This window comes from Bombina bombina, chromosome 11, assembly GCF_027579735.1.
Source record: "Bombina bombina isolate aBomBom1 chromosome 11, aBomBom1.pri, whole genome shotgun sequence".
NCBI classification, from domain to species: domain Eukaryota; kingdom Metazoa; phylum Chordata; class Amphibia; order Anura; family Bombinatoridae; genus Bombina; species Bombina bombina.
This window is the reverse complement of record NC_069509.1, coordinates 169,290,914-169,311,583: the sequence shown is the minus strand read 5'-3', so window position 1 is coordinate 169,311,583 and position 20,670 is coordinate 169,290,914. Positions and strand designations below refer to the sequence as shown.

The 20,670-nt window shown below is 35.9% G+C and overlaps 1 protein-coding gene across 3 annotated transcripts in view; it reads right to left on the bottom strand.

Moving 5' to 3' along the window:
* Positions 1–20,670, bottom strand: part of MOSMO (modulator of smoothened) — a 48,119-nt gene that overhangs the window by 3,802 nt on the left and 23,647 nt on the right. For all 3 annotated transcript variants that reach the window (XR_008399665.1, XR_008399664.1, XM_053695271.1), the window contains exon 2: positions 1,043–1,255. Coding sequence is in view for 1 of the 3 variants with exons in the window: in XM_053695271.1 (XP_053551246.1) it covers positions 1,043–1,255 (213 nt within the window). In the remaining 2 variants the exon portion in view is untranslated. The remainder of the gene's footprint in view (positions 1–1,042; positions 1,256–20,670) is intronic.

The window sequence follows — 20,670 nt, the reverse complement described above, 5'->3', positions numbered from 1 at the left end:
CAAGAATGTTATCCATTTGCAAGAGCACTAGAGGGCAGCAGTTTTACAAGAATGTTATCCATTTGCAAGAGCACTAGATGGCAGCAGTTTTACAAGAATGTTATACATTTGCAAGAGCACTAGATGGCAGCAGTTTTACAAGAATGTTATCCATTTGCAAGAACACTAGAGGGCAGCAGTTTTACAAGAATGATATCCATGTGCAAGAGCACTAGATGGCAGCAGTTTTACAAGAATGTTATCCATTTGCAAGAGCACTAGATGGCAGCAGTTTTACAAGAATGTTATCCATATGCAAGAGCACTAGATGGCAGCAGTTTTACAAGAATGTTATCCATATGCAAGAGCACTAGATGGCAGCAGTTTTGCAAGAATGTTATCCATGTGCAAGAAAGAGCACTAGATGACAGCACTATTTCCTGCCATGCAGTGCACCAGATGCCATCCTGGGTATCTCTTCCATGGAGAACATCATGGGAACAAAGCAAATTTGATAACAGAAGTAAATTGGAAACTTTTTAAAAATGGTCTGCGCTGTATGAATCACAAATTTGTTGGGGGTTTTATGTCCCTTTAAATAGGGCAATTCAGAGATTTGAAATTCTGATAATAAACAATTATTTTTTGTATTACATTGCTACTGTTAACCAGGAAATTTGTCAATAGTTTTAAGCAAATCAGGTCATGATTTGTGTTAATTGGGCGACAACTAAAAGAAAAATCTAAAAATGTGTAACATTTGAATGTATAAAACTAATATATATATATAAATTGCATTCACTATAGAAAAACAGGTGTAAAGAAATTTTGTAATACCCCTTAAGTCAGGGCTTGACAAACCTAGGAGCCACTAGCTCCTAAAACGATACCCCAGCTCCTATGTTTTTGGGTTATTCTTCATATATCTATACAAATACCACTGTCCGGCTCCTAAATTTTTAAAAAGATTTGTCAATCCCTGCTTTAAGTAACTACAAACAATCTTCCCTTATATCAAGTAATTTTGCGTCTGTGACATTTAAGTTACTTGCAGTAGACTTACTGCCTGTGAACGCTATCCAACGGGCATATTTCGTAGCTTCCCTCCGCCAATGAGAAGCAACTAATAAACCACAAGTAACAGTCAATGATATGATTCCCATTATGATGAAAAACAGCGTTGTCACCCATTCGGGCGGGAGCCGCGGAGGGATGCAAGTTCTGTCACGTCCATGTATGGTTTGACATTGTCTGACAAGGCCAACCGTGAGGGCACCTAGGAACAAGACAGAAAATTAGCATGTGTCATTAATATGTAAAGTGCTTTAGTAAACAATAAAAGAAATATGTATATCTGATCTGGACAGACTGGGAATATGGCACACCTAAAAAAGTTTCTTCTCAAAAAACAGTTGTATATCAAAATGGAAAAAAATCAAAAAGGATGGTGGCAAATTGAATTGCTGATTCCCAAATTTGTTATTTTCAATATAATATATATATATATATATATATATATATATATATATATATATATATATATATATATATATATATATACACATATATATATACACACACACACATATACATACATACATACACCCAATAGGTATTCCTAGTTACCATCTGATATGGACTTGCATGTGTTTCACAATCTCAGCATTCGGATATAAAATTGCAAAATGTAAAAACATACAAAATAGATTACTCAATCTTAGTTTAAAAAATTATATATTTATTTTACACAAAATACGGGTTTTACCCGTTTTAAAAGTTATGGACACCGGTGTCTCAGTTACAATAAAAACTCTCAAGATATATAAGAATCTCTCATAATATAAAAAAACTCTCATAATAATTGCAATATTTAGGTCAAACGAGCAGGAAATTAAAAGACAGAAAAAGAGAACATATCGGATGCATAGAGCAGGAGAAAGAAGACACTAGATTATATAAACATTTTTTTGAAAAACACAGAGGAAACCCGAAAGATATGATATACTGGGGGATTAAGAAAATAAAAGAAGATGGTAGAGGTGGAAACATGAAGAAAAGATTACCAGGTCAAGAGGCCAAATTGATTTATGGATTAGGGACACTATACCCCAAGGGACTCAATAGTGAATTGGACTTAAACTCCATAATCAATTAGGCAAGATATTTTACAGTAAAATTAGGTTCTGTAAACATTTTATGTAAACATTTTATGTATTCTCAGTCAACAAATAAGTCCATCACTATATAACGAAATATATTCTGTGGCATTTTTGAAATTATAAATGAAACGATAAATGATATGATTTCAATTATTAAAACATTCTGTAATATCTCTTTAGCAAGTCTGGTCCCATACGACATTATAGGACTTAAAATTATTAAGAGTTAAGATGTCCAACAACGTTAACATTAAATGAAAACACTATGTATTGTTTAAAAAGAATACATCACTCTAGTTTGTGATACTGATCCAAACATTAATTTACTTTTAGATAGTTAAAAATAAGTATAAAGCGCTTAAAGGGCTGGGTTAGGACGTGCTTCCCCCAAAGCCGATATTCGTGTACAGAAAGACAAATAATTTAAAGAATAGATTGGCACCAAGCCTTCAAAAAACAAAAAGATTGGGGATTAACGATGTATTTGGGAAGAAAATTAAAGGCTTCTTCCCTTGCCCCAAATGTAAGGCATGTAAATGTAGAAAAAAGACCAACACGTTCCAATCTTATCATACAAAAGAAGTACACCAGGTCCAGGAACTTATAAGATGTCATGACAAGAATATTATCTATCTGATGGAGTGCTCATGCGGTCTTCAGTATATTGGGCAAACATCGAGACCGCTGAAAGACAGAATAAGGGAGCACTAATTGTTAATAGAGAAATTAAATATGGATACTGTATTATACAGCCATTTTACTACCGTACATAAAGGAAACATCAGAGATTTAAAATACATTGGCATCCAAAAAGTAAATAAAAACTGGAGAGGTGGAAACCATGAGAAAAAGCTTTTAACAACAGAATCCAAATGGATATTTTTATTAAACTGTCTACATCCAAAAGGACTAAACAATAAAGAGGATCTAGTACACTTATTTTAATAGGTTCCTAATTTAATTACTGGTTGTCTCTGGCTCATTTCTATCTCTAGTTTACATAATCGGCACCTGAACTCTGTATGACAGGAGCCTAATCTATAAGATGCTCATTATTATAAAAGAATTGCGAAAAAATAAATAAAAAAAATTTAAACTAAAAAAAAAATAAAAAAATATAAGCTCCCACTATAGAAGGGGCTTTTTTGCAAGTTCAGTGTTAACTTAACTATGCTGTCCATCACATACTTTAGAAGCTTCACTGTATGTAATTAGGAGACAAACCACTAATAGTTGTCAATACTAACCGCAGACTGCAATTACTAGTCCATTTAAAAGTTGCTTTCTATAGCGGTAATACTGTTGCACAATTGCAGCATAGCTTATGATAGGTTGTATATTTTTTCGCTCAATATAACTAATAGAGGCAATATTTCATCACAAGCAAATATTGAAATTATCATCATAACAACTGCATTGACTATTATCACTCTGACTCATTGTGTTGACTATCTATATGATATTATGAACTCTCTGGGTTCAAGCAAATTTTAAGTGTGTGTGTGTGTGTGTGTGTGTGTACAGTCCGGTTAGACTCTATTTCTTTAAACCCAATAAAGTTATCTTGTATGAATGTTGGTAAATTTTTTTTCCTTTTTCTGATATTTTTACCTTCTCAATAATATTGATTTGGAGTTTGGCAATCTGTTCTTTATGCAACCTTTGTTGCATTTTTTTTGTACACAAAACTGTATATTACTGCCTGTGACTACAGGAAATTATAATGTCTGCAAATATATGCATTAATACTTACCATTAGAATTTTTGCAATCAAATTTAAAAGGTAACATTATCCCTCACCTCTCCGTATAAAATCTGGGGAAACAGATATGAGGTGCAATTTGCTCTTCTCAGGAGAGTGATTTTAACCCTTTCATGACAGGGTCATAATGTCTACATCAGAACAACGTTCCGATTTAGACAAAATTGAAATCCTGCGATTGCGAGATTTCAATTATGGGATCGGGTCAGGGGGTGTCCCTATGACGCTAGGCACGCCCTCCAGACCGCAATCACATCCAGGAAGAATTGTTGGCTTCAGGACAGCGAAACAGGCTATGACGTTGTATTCCGTCCTAACGGCGCTAAAGCCCAGCGTCGTTTGGACGGAATACGATGACATAACGGTGCTTAAAGGTTAATGACGCAGAGATGTCAGTGACAGAAACCTATCCCTATGAAAAACACCAATCTGAGGTGTACAATCTGAAGGGACATTGTACAACAGATTTTTCTTTGCATAAATGTTTTGTAGATCCATTTATATAGACCATCTGGGACTGTTTTGTAACAATTTATAGTTTTGCTTATTTTTTAAGAACATTGTACTTATTTTCAGACTCCTAACTAAACCCCACAGTATCCTATACACAAGTTAACAGACTATTGATGGCTCCTGTTTATGTTATCTGTCTTTTCATATGCAGGGAAGGGGGGAGCAGTGCTAAACTGTGAGCATCTAAGTAAGTTTTTTAAAAGGTTTTATACTGGATTTTTAGATCAGCTTCTGTGCTACTGTCCCTTCTGTACACTGTCCCTTTAATCAGGTGACACTGGGATATCTTTAAACATGACTTAATCACATTTAAGGTACTGGATGACAAAATGACAGATATGGTATCAAAATAATCCTCAGGACGTCACAATGGGATTGCCTAAAAGTATGTGTACTGTATTTACATAATTTAAGTTATAAGTTATTCTATAACTTCAGGTTGTGGGGCTTTTTATGGCCTGCCATAAAAGAGGGGGTGGCTAACTTCCTTGCCCACTCTGGAAGGGGCCTGGTTAGAAACCTGACCTCAGGTAAAAATGTATTTAACTATGTATTTAAGCTATTCTGGTAAAGTTATAGATTCTGTTATAATTTCCCCATTTTATTTTAAAAATTGTTTTGTTTTTGTGTGTATTTGTGTTAAACTTTTTTTTTTTATATAAATGAACTGCAACTCTCTTAGTTCATAATACATGTTCCTTTATTATGTTCTGCCTTGTTCTAATATTAGAACTAGGTTCATGAAGAGACTGATAATAATAGTACTGTGTTTTTTAGATTGATATTTGCCAAATTGTGTTTTGGTATTTTTAATCTGTTAGTCTGGGTTTTTCCTTAAGAGCGTTTGTTAACCCTTGCAGCCACTGAACTAAGTCTCAGGATTGCCTGGGAGTGGCTAGACATTAACAAACTGCTTAAAGGACCAGTCAACACAGCACATAACCAAAACCAAAATAAATGTACAATTGCACGAGTACTCAAATGAAAAACATTGAATGTAAAATTAATAGAAAAACTTGCTTTTATCTCGTCCGTATTAAAAATGGCTCTGTGGCTTGCCCGGCCAGAGGAGGATGGGCTTACTGTGACTGACAACTTCTTGCATCCAATTGGATGTTAGCTAATTACCATTATTTTTTTCAATGTGCATATGCGGGCATGCATGAGACCTACTGCGCGCATGTCACACCCACTCGCGAGTGCACGTGAGCCCCCCCCCTTGCGAGCACCGTTACTTTTACAGGAATTCAGAGTAAGATATTGTACATAAGGCACAGGGAGACCAAACGCCCTCCAATGTCTCCGCTCACAAGGTTTATAAATGAGCTGTACAGAGCAATATACATGTCAGATGTGAACTACAAGCGCTAGTCACCCAAATCACTGCAGAGGAAAGTAGAGTTACCATACATGGCTCTTGTCTTGAACGCTCTACCTTTCAACACAATCACATGCATAAGTCTTACGAATAACAGAGCTTCAGGCATACTTGTGAATCCCAATATAACCTCTATATTCTTTAAAAAAAGTTAAATTTACGGTATGCCCAGGGACAAATTTCTCTTTAGGAAAGGTAGGCAGTAGGATTCTTTTTTTTATTTGGGCTAATATCTGTCTAACTGGTTAAAGGGACAAAAAAACAAACCGCAAATAAGTTCCTGCTCTGAGAGGTTGACAGCCACACACACACACACGCTCTGTTGTCTTCTTTTCTAGCACGCAGACGCTCTTCTGCTTCTGTGGACAGTGCACAATCTTTTATGTGCACTGCTCCACCAAAGAAGCGCAGTCCCGCTGTGCCAGTGACGTCACCACTTACGGTTTCGCATGCGCAGAGGCAGAAAAAAGCATATATGTATACTTATATGCATTTTTAATTTGGCAACCTCACCCACGTGACACAGGACGACTGGGAAAGCTTTAAAAAAAAAAAAATTAAAACAATTGTTTTCAGTGATTAAGAGAAGCAACTTACACAGGTACAGCTCTTCATACTTAATTTTATATTGTGAACGCATTTATGATGGTATCCTGTATTGTTGACTGATCCTTTAAAGGTGAAAAGGGTCAGTTAAACCTTTCTGTGCAAAACTGGTGACTGGCACATGGTTCTTTATCCCTGTATGTCACATGGTTCTTTATCCCTGTACGTCACATGGTCATTTAGCTTAATGGACAGAAAATCCCACAGACACACCAATTAATGCCTAGGGTTTTGGAATGGGATGTGATGGTCAGGTGTTCACATACTTTTGTCCAATATATATATATATATATATATATATATATATATATATATATATATATATATATATATATATATATATATATATATATATATATATATATATATATATATATATATATATATATATATATATATATACACACACATATATACTAAATACATATATAAAATTAAGCATGCCCCTTTAATTGACCATAAAAAAAGGTTTAGCAATATATCACACAGGGAAAACATTTGCACAAACTACCAAAAGAAACATTTAAAAGGTAATAAATCAAAATAATTAGATACCTAAAATTTATAACAGAATTCATCACAAAATGTATGTTAAAATGCAAACTACGGTAGACTCAGGAATGTGCACATGTACTGTACGTTGTTATATGCTGCTGCCATAATAGTGTTCAAGGCAAGCTCTTCAAATAAGTATACCAAGAGAATAAGGTTAATTGGAAAGTCTGTTGGAATGTGAATGTTACAATTTTGACGTTTGTTTGTCTTTAAGAAAAAAAAATAAGTGCTGTCTCTTAAAATGTTTTAGACTGTAAAACTGTAACGCTACACAACGTATCAGAGACCAGATCTCAGACATTTTGTTTAATCATTAACATGCTTTCTTCTCCAGTACTATACGAAGCATGACCAAGAAATAACAATTAGTCTCTAAAGTAATTGCAGCAGCCAGTGATTTATATATTAAATTACTAGAACGAGCTGTGAAGTACTTTGTCTGTACGGTCAGGTAATTCTTCTGGTTCTGATGGTCAAATTTTATTACGTTAGTACTCGGAAACTAGAAGTTTACACTTAATTAAAAAAAAAAAGAAACACACAAACAACAAAAACACAGTGTGTGTGTATCAAACGTCATTAAAATTATGGTGGAGATAAAAAGTTTGAGATTAAAATCCTCCATATTGCAAAAGTAAATCAATATAAGATGAATGCACAGGCAATTAGCACATCTAGGCAATTATACCCGCTTGCCTTTACCCAGTAAAACTCCATATACATTGTTATCAAGGCACAAGAGGATTTTGGGTAAGATATGCAAATTATATACGCAACATTTCAAACTCTTTGCTTCAAATACTGTGTTAACACACTGCATTCACTCCATTTGGTAACAATGAATATGTAGATTTACTGGGTACAGGCAAGCAGGGATACTTGCCTAGATGTGCCAATTGCCTGTGCAATAATTTATATTTATCTCTACACACATATATATATATATATATATATATATATATATATATATATATATATATATATATATATATATATATATATATATATATATATACATATATATATATACACACACATACACCCAGAGAGAGAACTTTTATTTCACTTTCTGCAATAAGATTTTTTTGTTTTTGTTCCAGAGAAACATTTTCTGCAGCTTATTTTTGAAATTACATTTTAAAATTAGGCAGTTACACTAAAGCACCAGCTCAATCAAAATGTGTTTAACTGGAGAATTAAATGTCTCAGTCTAATAAAAAATCAAAATACATAAAAAAATGGTAAACATAGTAATAAAAAAGGTGCATTACCCATATGGCAGGGCTCAGTCACATAGGATAGTGGAAGCCTTTAGTATTGTACAGAAACTGTATAGATACATTCTAGCTCTAAGAGATTCCCCCTAGGCCTAGACAACTTCAGTGGAAAGTGGAGGTTAACTTCATACAAATTCTAAGGATTAAAACATCAACATCAGTTTGGGTAATTTGTTATATGAATAGTTATCCTAGAAGAGAAATGTATATATGCTCTATACCAGACATCTTCAAACTTGGCCCTCCAGAGGTTATGGAACTACATTTCCCATGATGCTCAGCCAGCTGATACCTCTGGAGGGCCAAGTTTGAGGCTATCTGCTTTATACACTCAGAGATCACTCACATATATGCTGTGATTCTGATCTATTCATTCTTGGTCAAACCCCAGGTTACCAAAACACACCGTTTATGATCACCGCTAGGTTTAATATTTTTTTTCTTCTTTATTCTAAAATTCTAGTTATTCATACTCACGCCATCTTGTTTAGGTCTTGAGATTAAAATGTTCATATCGAAGATACAATGGGTCCAACAGTTATAATCCCTGATGGCTCCTATATTTCATAACTTCAGCATAGATGGTCCAAGAGTGCCAATATATTATTCTTTTTTAAAGGGGGTAAGCTTTATTTTTTTAATTTCTATTATAGTCTAATAGAGTGCTATTCATATAAATATTTTAAGTAAATCGTTCACTGAATTTTAGAGTCTTAATTTAGAGCGTTCTGTGTAACCTCGAAAAATAAAACACTGGAAACCACCCAAGGGTGCACAGGTTTTATGTAATCTCCCTAGACAAGTACAAAACACGGAAATGGACTATACACTCAAACTGGACGGGGTACACATCCTGTGACCCTCCAAAATGCACAGCCCTGGGTGCTCAATAGCACTCTCAGGCAGCTGCACATTCCCCAGATATTCCAGTTTGGGAGTGCAGTCCATTTCCTTTTTTTGTATGTGTCTAAGGAGAATACATAAGGCATGTGCACGTGGTTTCCAGTTTGTTTGATTGAGAGCATGCATTGTTTGGCTGTATTAAAGTGAATGTAAATTTGAATTAATAAGTGCCCATTTTTTAAAAAATACTATTAAAAACAGGGGCCCTTTCTTTGATTAAACTTTACATTGAAGCGTTTTTAAAAAATACTTACCTTTTTCTTTAAGAAAACCAGACCAGCGATTCTCAGCCCGCTTCTCATGCTGTACTTAGCAAATCGATGACGAATCTGACTTGGAGGAAGCCGGTTCTGTCATTGTGGTGCGAAGTACAGAGGAGCAGCGGGCGGAGGATCGCTGGCCTGGTTTCATAAAGAAAGAGGTAAGTAATTAAAAAAAAATAAAAAAATGCTTCAATTGAAAGTGCCCCTGTTTTTAATAGTATTTTTAAAACCCGGGCACTCATTCATTAAAATTTACATTCACTTTAAAGACCCAGTATGGGAGAGACCTTGACGTGGTTCTTGGGCTTGACTCTTTTTTTTTTTTTACGCATATGTAGAAAATGCAGTGCTTCTATACAATCACAAACTGGTTACATTTCTTCCTGTACTTGGGAACACATTGCAGATCTAATTGTCTCAAGTTTTAATTAACTAAACAGCATGCATTTAGTGTGTGTTCTTTAAGATTTATGGCTTCATATTGTTCCCTATCAGGGGGCCTCTTTTTGCATTTAAAACTATAATATAATCAATTAACAGCACAATATTATTGTTCAAAGCAGCAAAGTTATTTTTTTTTTAAGTAATCATTTTCTCTTTCTTTACCAATTTCTGTAACTTTATTGTGCAGACAGCTATGCTAATGACCAACAGAAATCACATAAAATGCTTTCAGGAGGGGAGGGAAAAATCTTAATTTTGCCAAATGAAATCTTGAGAATACATATGTACTTCTCTACAAATGAAAACTATAAAAAGCAGGTTCCATACTGTACAAAAATGTATTGTATAATATACTATTTTTTTCCCTTTAAAATAGTTTGTGTATTTCTGAAAGAACCCATGTTGCTCAACACACACTGCTTTGCTGAATTGGGGGGGGGGAGATAATATATATATATATATATATCCCCCTTCCCAATTCAGAAAAACAATGATTATTAAACACAGTGTGTTCAGCAACATGGGTTTTTTCATAAATACACAAACGGTTTTAAAGAAAAAGTTTTGCTGAATTAACAAAAAAAAAAAAAATAAAAAAAAAAAATATATATATATATATATAGTGTTAGTGCTGTTTAGCCGACAAGTTTTGACACAACATAAAAAGCCAACAAAGTGCCTTAAGGCAGGTTAAAAGGTTACTGATGTTATGCGCAGATGTTTTCCACGATGTCACAGCTCCCCACATTAAAGAGCAAACATGCAATGACTTGCCCAGATGTGATTAGTGACCACTGATGCAATAAGAATATTTGCTAATATCGGATCAGTACTGTGAATGCCGGTAAATCATTCTTTATAAATGGCAGCTTAAAGGAAAGTACTGTCAAAGATAGGAAAGAAGGCTCATTGTCTGCAAAACATTTTGTTAATTCAAGTCGCTTCAGGCCAAGACAGCAGCGAAAAAAAATCCTTAGTTGAACCTGATCAACTCAAATCGCAGCATTTTCTGATCTGCAAGTCCCTTTATGGAAACAAAGGGCTCGTTTTATGGTTAACAGATGTGCAGACGGCTGTAAATACGCTCCAGTGGTCCGAGGCCTATGACAGACATTACCTATAGGCACAGTGAGGAATTGCAAGTTTGCAATGTCTTGTGTGTTGGGGTCAAGTCTACCCTATGGAAAATGGCAAACTAACTTGTTTACAGGATGCACCCATCATTCCAACCTCACACTTGTCTTTAGAAAGTGGTTCTACTCCTCAATTATTAATGCACCACTGAAGAAATGTGTTTATATGATATTATAATATGCAGCAGGATAAAACTAATTCCGGTAACCTGGAAGCAACAGCACCAAAAACGTACATTCTAGATCCTTCCCTTTTGGATTAAAATAAAATCCCTTCTGTTCAGGGTTGCATACAATCTACATTATCCTATTCGGACCCCTGTTCCTCCAATCTTCACCTCCCCCTTGTAATTTAATCATTTTTGTCCCTCTGCTCAGTACTTTTTTTCCTTGTACAGTAGAGGTTTTATACCATCCTGTCTAGAAACAGAAATAAAACCAAATCTATTTCCCCAAACTCTGTTCATTTATAGATCTGATTTGTATAGCTAGGGACCACCACCGTGTTATTATTCAGCTCCATCAGCTTACATGGTTTCTAAAATGTGAGGGTACTAAAGGACCATAAATATGCTCAAAAAAGTTACATGTTCTAATTTTTTAGTCTATCATTTGAAGACTATTGACCATGTGTTCAACTACTGCAAATGGGTTAAACACAGAGTTTAAGTGCCGCTCAGAACTAGAGCAGAAAACAAGCTGATCCAATCAGAATTATGCTTTGATCAGCTGTGGTTTCCGCTCAGGACAGTAGCGCTCTTTGTAGCGATTAAACACCTAGTAGTACAGGGTTGATAGAGCATGTAATTTTTCGAGTATTACGGCCCTTTAACAATAGAGAAAACGTTAAGTATATTTTTATTAATCAAAATACTGACAATTGTTCAACCTTAAAAACAACTGTAGAGAAGATAATTTGCATAGAAATTTTGCATATGAAGGTAAACTTCAAACTGAAATCTTTATAAAATGGCTATTATGCATAGGTAAAAACAAATAAATTGCATTGTACTTTCATTAAATAGATCAATTATAAAAACAGCCATTAAAGGGACAGTCTAGTCCAAAATAAACTTTCATGATTCAAATGGAGAATGTAATTTTAAACAATTTTCCAATTTACTTTTATCACCAATTTTGCAGTGTTCTCCTGGTATTCTTAGTTGAAAGTTAAACCTAGGAGGTTTATATTCTAAATTTCTAAGCCCTTGAAGGCCGCCTCTTCTCTCAGGGAATTTTGACAGTTTTTCACCACTAGAGGGTGTTAGTTCATGTGTGTCATATATAACACTGTGCTCATGCATGTGGAGTTCAGGTGAGCCAGGTCTGATTGGCTAAAATGGATGTCTGTCAAAAGAACTGAAATAAGGGGCAGTTGGCAAAAGGGTTAGATAAAAGGTAATCACAGAGGTAAAAAGTATATTAATATAACTGTGTTGGTTGTGCAAAACTAGGGAATGGGTAATAAAAGGGATTATCTATCTTTTTAAACAATACAAATTCTGGTGTAGACTGTCCCTTTAAACAGCCTAACTAGATTACTTATTCTCCCCCCCCCCCCCCCACAACCACAGGGACACTCATTTTGGGGGTTTTCTTTTGTTTTTTTTCCAAGTCCTCAAACTGCAGTTGGCACCACCAGAGTGAAAGTGTGCCAGAAACGCAGGTGTGCTCAGCACTGCTACTCTACGCACAGGACATCTAGCACATGCTTATCGGTAAACTGTGAATCTGCACTGACAGTACGCCTGACGTAGGACGGGTGCGCACATTCTTTTGAAGTACAGAGCAGGTGAAACTGCTCTATACCTCACATCCCTAGAGCAAAATCAATGGATGGAATGCCAAACCGTGCCGGTAGGAGACCATTACAAATAAATAAGTTAGCATTTTAGATGCTTTTCAGTAAAGGATGCATAGCAACATTTCAATTATGCATTCTTTAGCAACACTTAAATTGCCTTCTTTTCCTGTAACTTAATTCTGAAAATTGTGTTTCCCCCTCAAAATGCTATCAGTGGTGGAAGATTTCAGAAGCCTAACCAATCTACATGCTCCACAGTGATTGATTGATCAGTGCTAAAACTAATACATAGCTGTTTCTAACTGGTTACAGCAGAGGAGATGAGACAAACAATACTCAATAGACTTTACAAAGGGTATGTCCCTGATCTTCAAAACGATACAAATTGTGCTAACAAAATGACAAGTAATATATATTATATGTAATTCTATACACATGCATTTATATTATATATAGGAAAGATCTACTAAAAGACAACACGTCTTCAGAATATGTTGTGTAAATTATTAGCTAGACTTGGCATACCTACGCAGTGGTTGCTGGAACACATTTCTGCTGTTGTGGCAGATTAAGCACATCAATGAAATGTATTTTCTCTAGATTTCAAACAACTGAAACAGTCATCTGTGTAAATCAAGTGTGTTTGTGTTTTTAAACAAATCTGCTGACAAATTGGGACCTTATTGACTAAACCAGATGCAATGCGGCAGATATGCCAAAATGCTTGTGTCACATTACAGAACAAAAATACTGTTTGGCTATTTTGACAGAGGCGCAAGTTATCAAGACAAGGAAACAAATACACTTCACATTATGCTACAGACACAGAAGTATCCAGACAAACGTTCTGAAAGTTAAAGGGATAGTAAAGTCCAAATTAAACATGATTCAGATAGGGCATGTCATTTTAAACAACTTTATAATTTACTTTTATCATCAAATTTGCTTTGTTCTCTTGTTATTCTTAGATGAAAGCTAAACCTAGGAGGTTCATAAGCCAATTTCTTAGCCCTTGAAGCTCGTCTCTTATCTGAATGCATTTGACAGTTTTTCTCAACTAGAGGGCGCTAGTTCATGTGTTTCATATAGATAACATTTTGCTCACGCACGTGAAGTTACCTAGGAGCCGGCACTGATTGGCTAAAATGCAAGTCTGTCAAAAGAACTAAGATAAGAAGGCAGTTTGCAGAGGCTTAGATACAAGATAATCACACAGGTAAAAAGTACATTTCTATAACAGTGTTCGCGATACAAAATTGGGGAATGGTAAATAAAAGGGATTATCTATATTTTTACACACAACAACATTTTTGGTGTTTACTATCCCTTTAAAAACAAAAACGAAACATTTGCAATACATAGTGTGATAATGTGTATGTATTAAAAAGGAAAATAAAACAAAATTCTAATCAAATCTGAAATGCATTTTATTAGTATTCCCTCCTGATGACATTTTGGCAGACATCTGATCATGATAAATATTTAATTCATTTCTGTTTAATAATATAGATTTGTATCTATGTGGAACAGGAGGAGTTCTGTTGCCAAAACGGTTCTCTCTCAAAATATATTTCCCCCCATGTGCCAAGTATAAACTTCATCCATTTAAAAGGACATTAATACTTTGTATATATGCACGTTATATATCTATGTGCAAGAACACTAGAGGGCAGCACTATTTCCTGCCATGTAATTATCCAGCTACTTGCCTATGTATCTCTTCCAACACAGAATAAAGATGGGAACAAAACTATTTTGATAATAGAAGTAAATTGGAATTTTTTATTTTTGCTAAATTGCATGTTCTGTCTGGACCACAAAAGAAAAACGTTATGTTTCCTATCCCTTTAAGGGGGAGAAAATATTACAATACATGGCCCTTTTAAGGAAAGAACATACAACTTCAAAAACAAAAAATCCTTAGTACTGCCCAATACTCAGTGGTTAGAACTGAGAGTCACACGACATGGAAACACGCAAACGCCAATGCAGTCAAATTATGATTATAGTTTTAGCAGTTTTAGAGTTAATAGAATGTTAAAGGGACATTATACCCAAATGTTGGCAACTAGAAAATATCACCTGAACATCTCTATGCAAAAATGGAAGATTTTACCTCACACCCCACTGTAAAGAGACTTTAAGCAGCCAATCAGGATGCTAGTCCCAGGACTTGAAGGAAGGGAGTGTGCATCTGGCATGTGCAGGCACCCTCATGTTATTTCCCTTTTCAGTTTAAGGATGTTTACTATAAAATCTCACAAGATTTCAGTGAAATCTCATGAGATGACAGCAAAGCAATTCATGATGCTGATTGGCTATTGCTTCCCCCCCCCCCCCTCAACTTGCAGCTGGACAGTAGCTTAAAGGGACACTCAAGTTAAAATTAAACTTTCGTGATTCAGATAGAACATGCAATTTTAAACAAATTTCTAATTAACTTCCATTAACAACATGTGCACAGTCTTTTTATATTTAAACTTTTGAGTCACCAGCTTCTACTGAGCATGTGCAAGAATCCACAGAATAAACATGTATGCATTTGTGATTGGCTGATGGCTGTCACATGGTACAGGGGGGGGGAGTGGAAATAGACATAACTTTTAAAATTGTCAGGAAAAAAAAATCTACTACTCATTTGAAGTTCAGACTAACTGCTATTGCATTGTATTGTTATCTTGCAGTTGTTGATTATGCAAATCTACTGTGTTGACTGGTACTTTAAAGGGATAGTATAGTCAAAATTAAAACTTTCATGATTCATATAGAACATGCAGTTTTAAGAAACTTTCTAATTTACTCCTATTATTAAATTTTCTTTGTTCTCTTGGTATCTTTATTTGAATGTAAAGCTTAGAAGCCGGCCCATTTTTGGTTCAGCACCTGGGTAGCGCTTGCTGATTAGTGTCTAAATGTATCTATCCAATTAGCAAGCTTCCCATGTTCTGAACCAAAAATGGGCTGGCTACTAAGCTTACGTTCTAGCTTTTTAAAATAAAGATACCAAGAGAACGAAGAAAAACATAATTTATGTAAGAACTTACCTGATAAATTCATTTCTTTCATATTAACAAGAGTCCATGAGCTAGTGACGTATGGGATATACATTCCTACCAGGAGGGGCAAAGTTTCCCAAACCTTAAAATGCCTATAAATACACCCCTCACCACACCCACAAATCAGTTTAACGAATAGCCAAGAAGTGGGGTGATAAGAAAAAAGTGCGAAGCATATAAAATAAGGAATTGGAATAATTGTGCTTTATACAAAAAATCATAACCACCACAAAAAAGGGTGGGCCTCATGGACTCTTGTTAATATGAAAGAAATGAATTTATCAGGTAAGTTCTTACATAAATTATGTTTTCTTTCATGTAATTAACAAGAGTCCATGAGCTAGTGACGTATGGGATAATGAATACCCAAGATGTGGATCTTTCCACACAAGAGTCACTAGAGAGGGAGGGATAAAATAAAGACAGCCAATTCCTGCTGAAAATAATCCACACCCAAAATAAAGTTTAATGAAAAACATAAGCAGAAGATTCAAACCGAAACCACTGCCTGAAGTACCTTTCTACCAAAAACTGCTTCAGAAGAAGAGAATACATCAAAATGGTAGAATTTAGTAAAAGTATGCAAAGAGGACCAAGTCGCTGCTTTGCAAATCTGATCAACTGAAGCTTCATTCCTAAACGCCCAGGAAGTAGAAACTGACCTAGTAGAATGAGCTGTAATCCTCTGAGGCGGAGTCTTACCCGAATTAACATAGGCAAGATGAATTAAAGATTTCAACCAGGATGCCAAAGAAATGGCAGAAGCTTTCTGGCCTTTTCTAGAACCAGAAAAGATGACAAATAGACTAGAAGTCTTTCGGAAAGATTTAGTAGCTTCAACATAATATTTCAAAGCTCTAACAACATCCAAAGAATGTAACGATTTCTCCTTAGAATTCTTAGGATTAGGACATAATGAAGGAACCACGATTTCTCTACTAATGTTGTTGGAATTCACAACCTTAGGTAAAAATTCAAAAGAAGTTCGCAACACCGCCTTATCCTGATGAAAAATCAGAAAAGAAGACTCACAAGAAAGAGCAGATAATTCAGAAACTCTTCTGGCAGAAGAGATGGCCAAAAGGAACAAAACTTTCCAAGAAAGCAATTTAATGTCCAATGAATGCATAGGTTCAAACGGAGGAGCTTGAAGAGCTCCCAGAACCAAATTCAAACTCCATGGAGGAGAAATTGACTTAATGACAGGTTTTATACGAACCAAAGCTTGTACAAAACAATGAATATCAGGAAGAATAGCAATCTTTCTGTGAAAAAGAACAGAAAGAGCAGAGATTTGTCCTTTCAAGGAACTCGCGGACAAACCCTTATCTAAACCATCCTGAAGAAATTGTAATATTCTCGGAATTCTAAAAGAATACCAAGAAAAATGATGAGTAAGACACCAAGAAATATAAGTCTTCCAGACTCTATAATATATCTCTCTAGATACAGATTTACGAGCCTGTAACATAGTATCAATCACAGAGTCAGAGAAACCTCTTTGACTAAGAATCAAGCGTTCAATCTCCATACCTTTAAGTTTAAGGATTTCAGATCCGGATGGAAAAAAGGACCTTGCGACAGAAGGTCTGGTCTTAACGGAAGAGTCCATGGTTGGCAAGATGCCATCCGGACAAGATCCGCATACCAAAACCTGTGAGGCCATGCCGGAGCTATTAGCAGAACAAACGAGCATTCCCTCAGAATCTTGGAGATTACTCTTGGAAGAAGAACTAGAGGCGGAAAGATATAGGCAGGATGATATTTCCAAGGAAGTGATAATGCATCCACTGCCTCCGCCTGAGGATCCCGGGATCTGGACAGATACCTGGGAAGTTTCTTGTTTAGATGAGAGGCCATCAGATCTATCTCTGGAAGCCCCCACATTTGAACAATCTGAAGAAATACCTCTGGGTGAAGAGACCATTCGCCCGGATGCAACGTTTGGCGACTGAGATAATCCGCTTCCCAATTGTCTACACCTGGGATATGAACCGCAGAGATTAGACAGGAGCTGGATTCCGCCCAAACCAAAATTCGAGATACTTCTTTCATAGCCAGAGGACTGTGAGTCCCTCCTTGATGATTGATGTATGCCACAGTTGTGACATTGTCTGTCTGAAAACAAATGAACGATTCTCTCTTCAGAAGAGGCCAAAACTGAAGAGCTCTGAAAATTGCACGGAGTTCCAAAATATTGATCGGTAATCTCACCTCCTGAGATTCCCAAACTCCCTGTGCCGTCAGAGATCCCCACACAGCTCCCCAACCTGTGAGACTTGCATCTGTTGAAATTACAGTCCAGGTCGGAAGAACAAAAGAAGCCCCCTGAATTAAACGATGGTGATCTGTCCACCACGTTAGAGAGTGTCGAACAATCGGTTTTAAAGATATTAATTGAGATATCTTCGTGTAATCCCTGCACCATTGGTTCAGCATACAGAGCTGAAGAGGTCGCATGTGAAAACGAGCAAAGGGGATCGCGTCCGATGCAGCAGTCATAAGACCTAGAATTTCCATGCATAAGGCTACCGAAGGGAATGATTGTGACTGAAGGTTTCGACAAGCTGTAATCAATTTTAGACGTCTCTTGTCTGTTAAAGACAGAGTCATGGACACTGAATCTATCTGGAAACCCAGAAAGGTTACCCTTGTTTGAGGAATCAAAGAACTTTTTGGTAAATTGATCCTCCAACCATGATCTTGAAGAAACAACACAAGTCGATTCGTATGAGACTCTGCTAAATGTAAAGACTGAGCAAGTACCAAGATATCGTCCAAATAAGGAAATACCACAATACCCTGTTCTCTGATTACAGACAGAAGGGCACCGAGAATCTTTGTGAAAATTCTTGGAGCTGTAGCAAGGCCAAACGGTAGAGCCACAAATTGGTAATGCTTGTCTAGAAAAGAGAATCTCAGGAACTGAAAATGATCTGGATGAATCGGAATATGCAGATATGCATCCTGTAAATCTATTGTGGACATATAATTCCCTTGCTGAACAAAAGGCAATATAGTCCTTACAGTTACCATCTTGAACGTTGGTATCCTTACATAACGATTCAATAATTTTAGATCCAGAACTGGTCTGAAGGAATTCTCCTTCTTTGGTACAATGAAGAGATTTGAATAAAACCCCATCCCCTGTTCCGGAACTGGAACTGGCATAATTACTCCAGCCAACTCTAGATCTGAAACACAATTCAGAAATGCTTGAGCTTTCACTGGATTTACTGGGACACGGGAAAGAAAAAATCTCTTTGCAGGAGGTCTCATCTTGAAACCAATTCTGTACCCTTCTGAAACAATGCTCTGAATCCAAAGATTGTGAACAGAATTGATCCAAATTTCTTTGAAAAAACGTAACCTGCCCCCTACCAGCTGGACTGGAATGAGGGCCGTACCTTCATGTGAACTTAGAAGCAGGCTTTGCCTTTCTAGCAGGCTTGGATTTATTCCAGACTGGAGATGGTTTCCAAACTGAAACTGCTCCTGAGGACGAAAGATCAGGCTTTTGTTCTTTGTTGAAACGAAAGGAACGAAAACGATTGTTAGCCCTGTTTTTACCTTTAGATTTTTTATCCTGTGGTAAAAAAGTTCCTTTCCCACCAGTAACAGTTGAAATAATAGAATCCAACTGAGAACCAAATAATTTGTTTCCCTGGAAAGAAATGGAAAGTAGAGTTGATTTAGAAGCCATATCAGCATTCCAAGTCTTAAGCCATAAAGCTCTTCTGGCTAAGATAGCTAGAGACATAAACCTAACATCAACTCTAATAATATCAAAAATGGCATCACAGATAAAATTATTAGCATGCTGAAGAAGAATAATAATATCATGAGAATCACGATTTGCTACTTGTTGCGCTAGGGTTTCCAACCAAAAAGTTGAAGCTGCAGCAACATCAGCCAATGATATAGCAGGTCTAAGAAGATTACCTGAACACAGATAAGCTTTTCTTAGAAAGGATTCAATTTTTCTATCTAAAGGATCCTTAAACGAGGTACCATCTGACGTAGGAATGGTAGTACGTTTAGCAAGGGTAGAAATAGCCCCATCAACTTTAGGGATTTTGTCCCAAAATTCTAACCTGTCAGGCGGAACAGGATATAATTGCTTAAAACGTTTAGAAGGAGTAAATGAATTACCCAATTTATCCCATTCTTTGGAAATCACTGCAGAAATAGCATTAGGAACAGGAAAAACTTCTGGAATAACCGCAGGAGCTTTAAAAACCTTATCCAAACGTATAGAATTAGTATCAAGAGGACTAGAATCCTCTATTTCTAAAGCAATTAGTACTTCTTTAAGTAAAGAGCGAATAAATTCCATCTTAAATAAATATGAAGATTTATCAGCATCAATCTCTGAGATAGAATCCTCTGAACCAGAAGAGTCCAAAGAATCAGAATGATGGTGTTCATTTAAAAATTCATCTGTAGAGAGAGAAGATTTAAAAGACTTTTTACGTTTACTAGAAGGAGAAATAACAGACAAAGCCTTCTTTATGGATTCAGAAACAAAATCTCTTATGTTATCAGGAACATTCTGCACCTTAGATGTTGAGGGAACTGCAACAGGCAATGGTACATTACTAAAGGAAATATTATCTGCTTTAACAAGTTTGTCATGACAATTATTACAAACAACAGCTGGAGGAATAGCTACCAAAAATTTACAGCAGATACACTTAGCTTTGGTAGATCCAGCAGGCAGTGATTTTCCTGTAGTATCTTCTGGCTCAGATGCAACGTGAGACATCTTGCAATATGTAAGAGAAAAAACAACATATAAAGCAAAATAGATCAAATTCCTTATAAGACAGTTTCAGGAA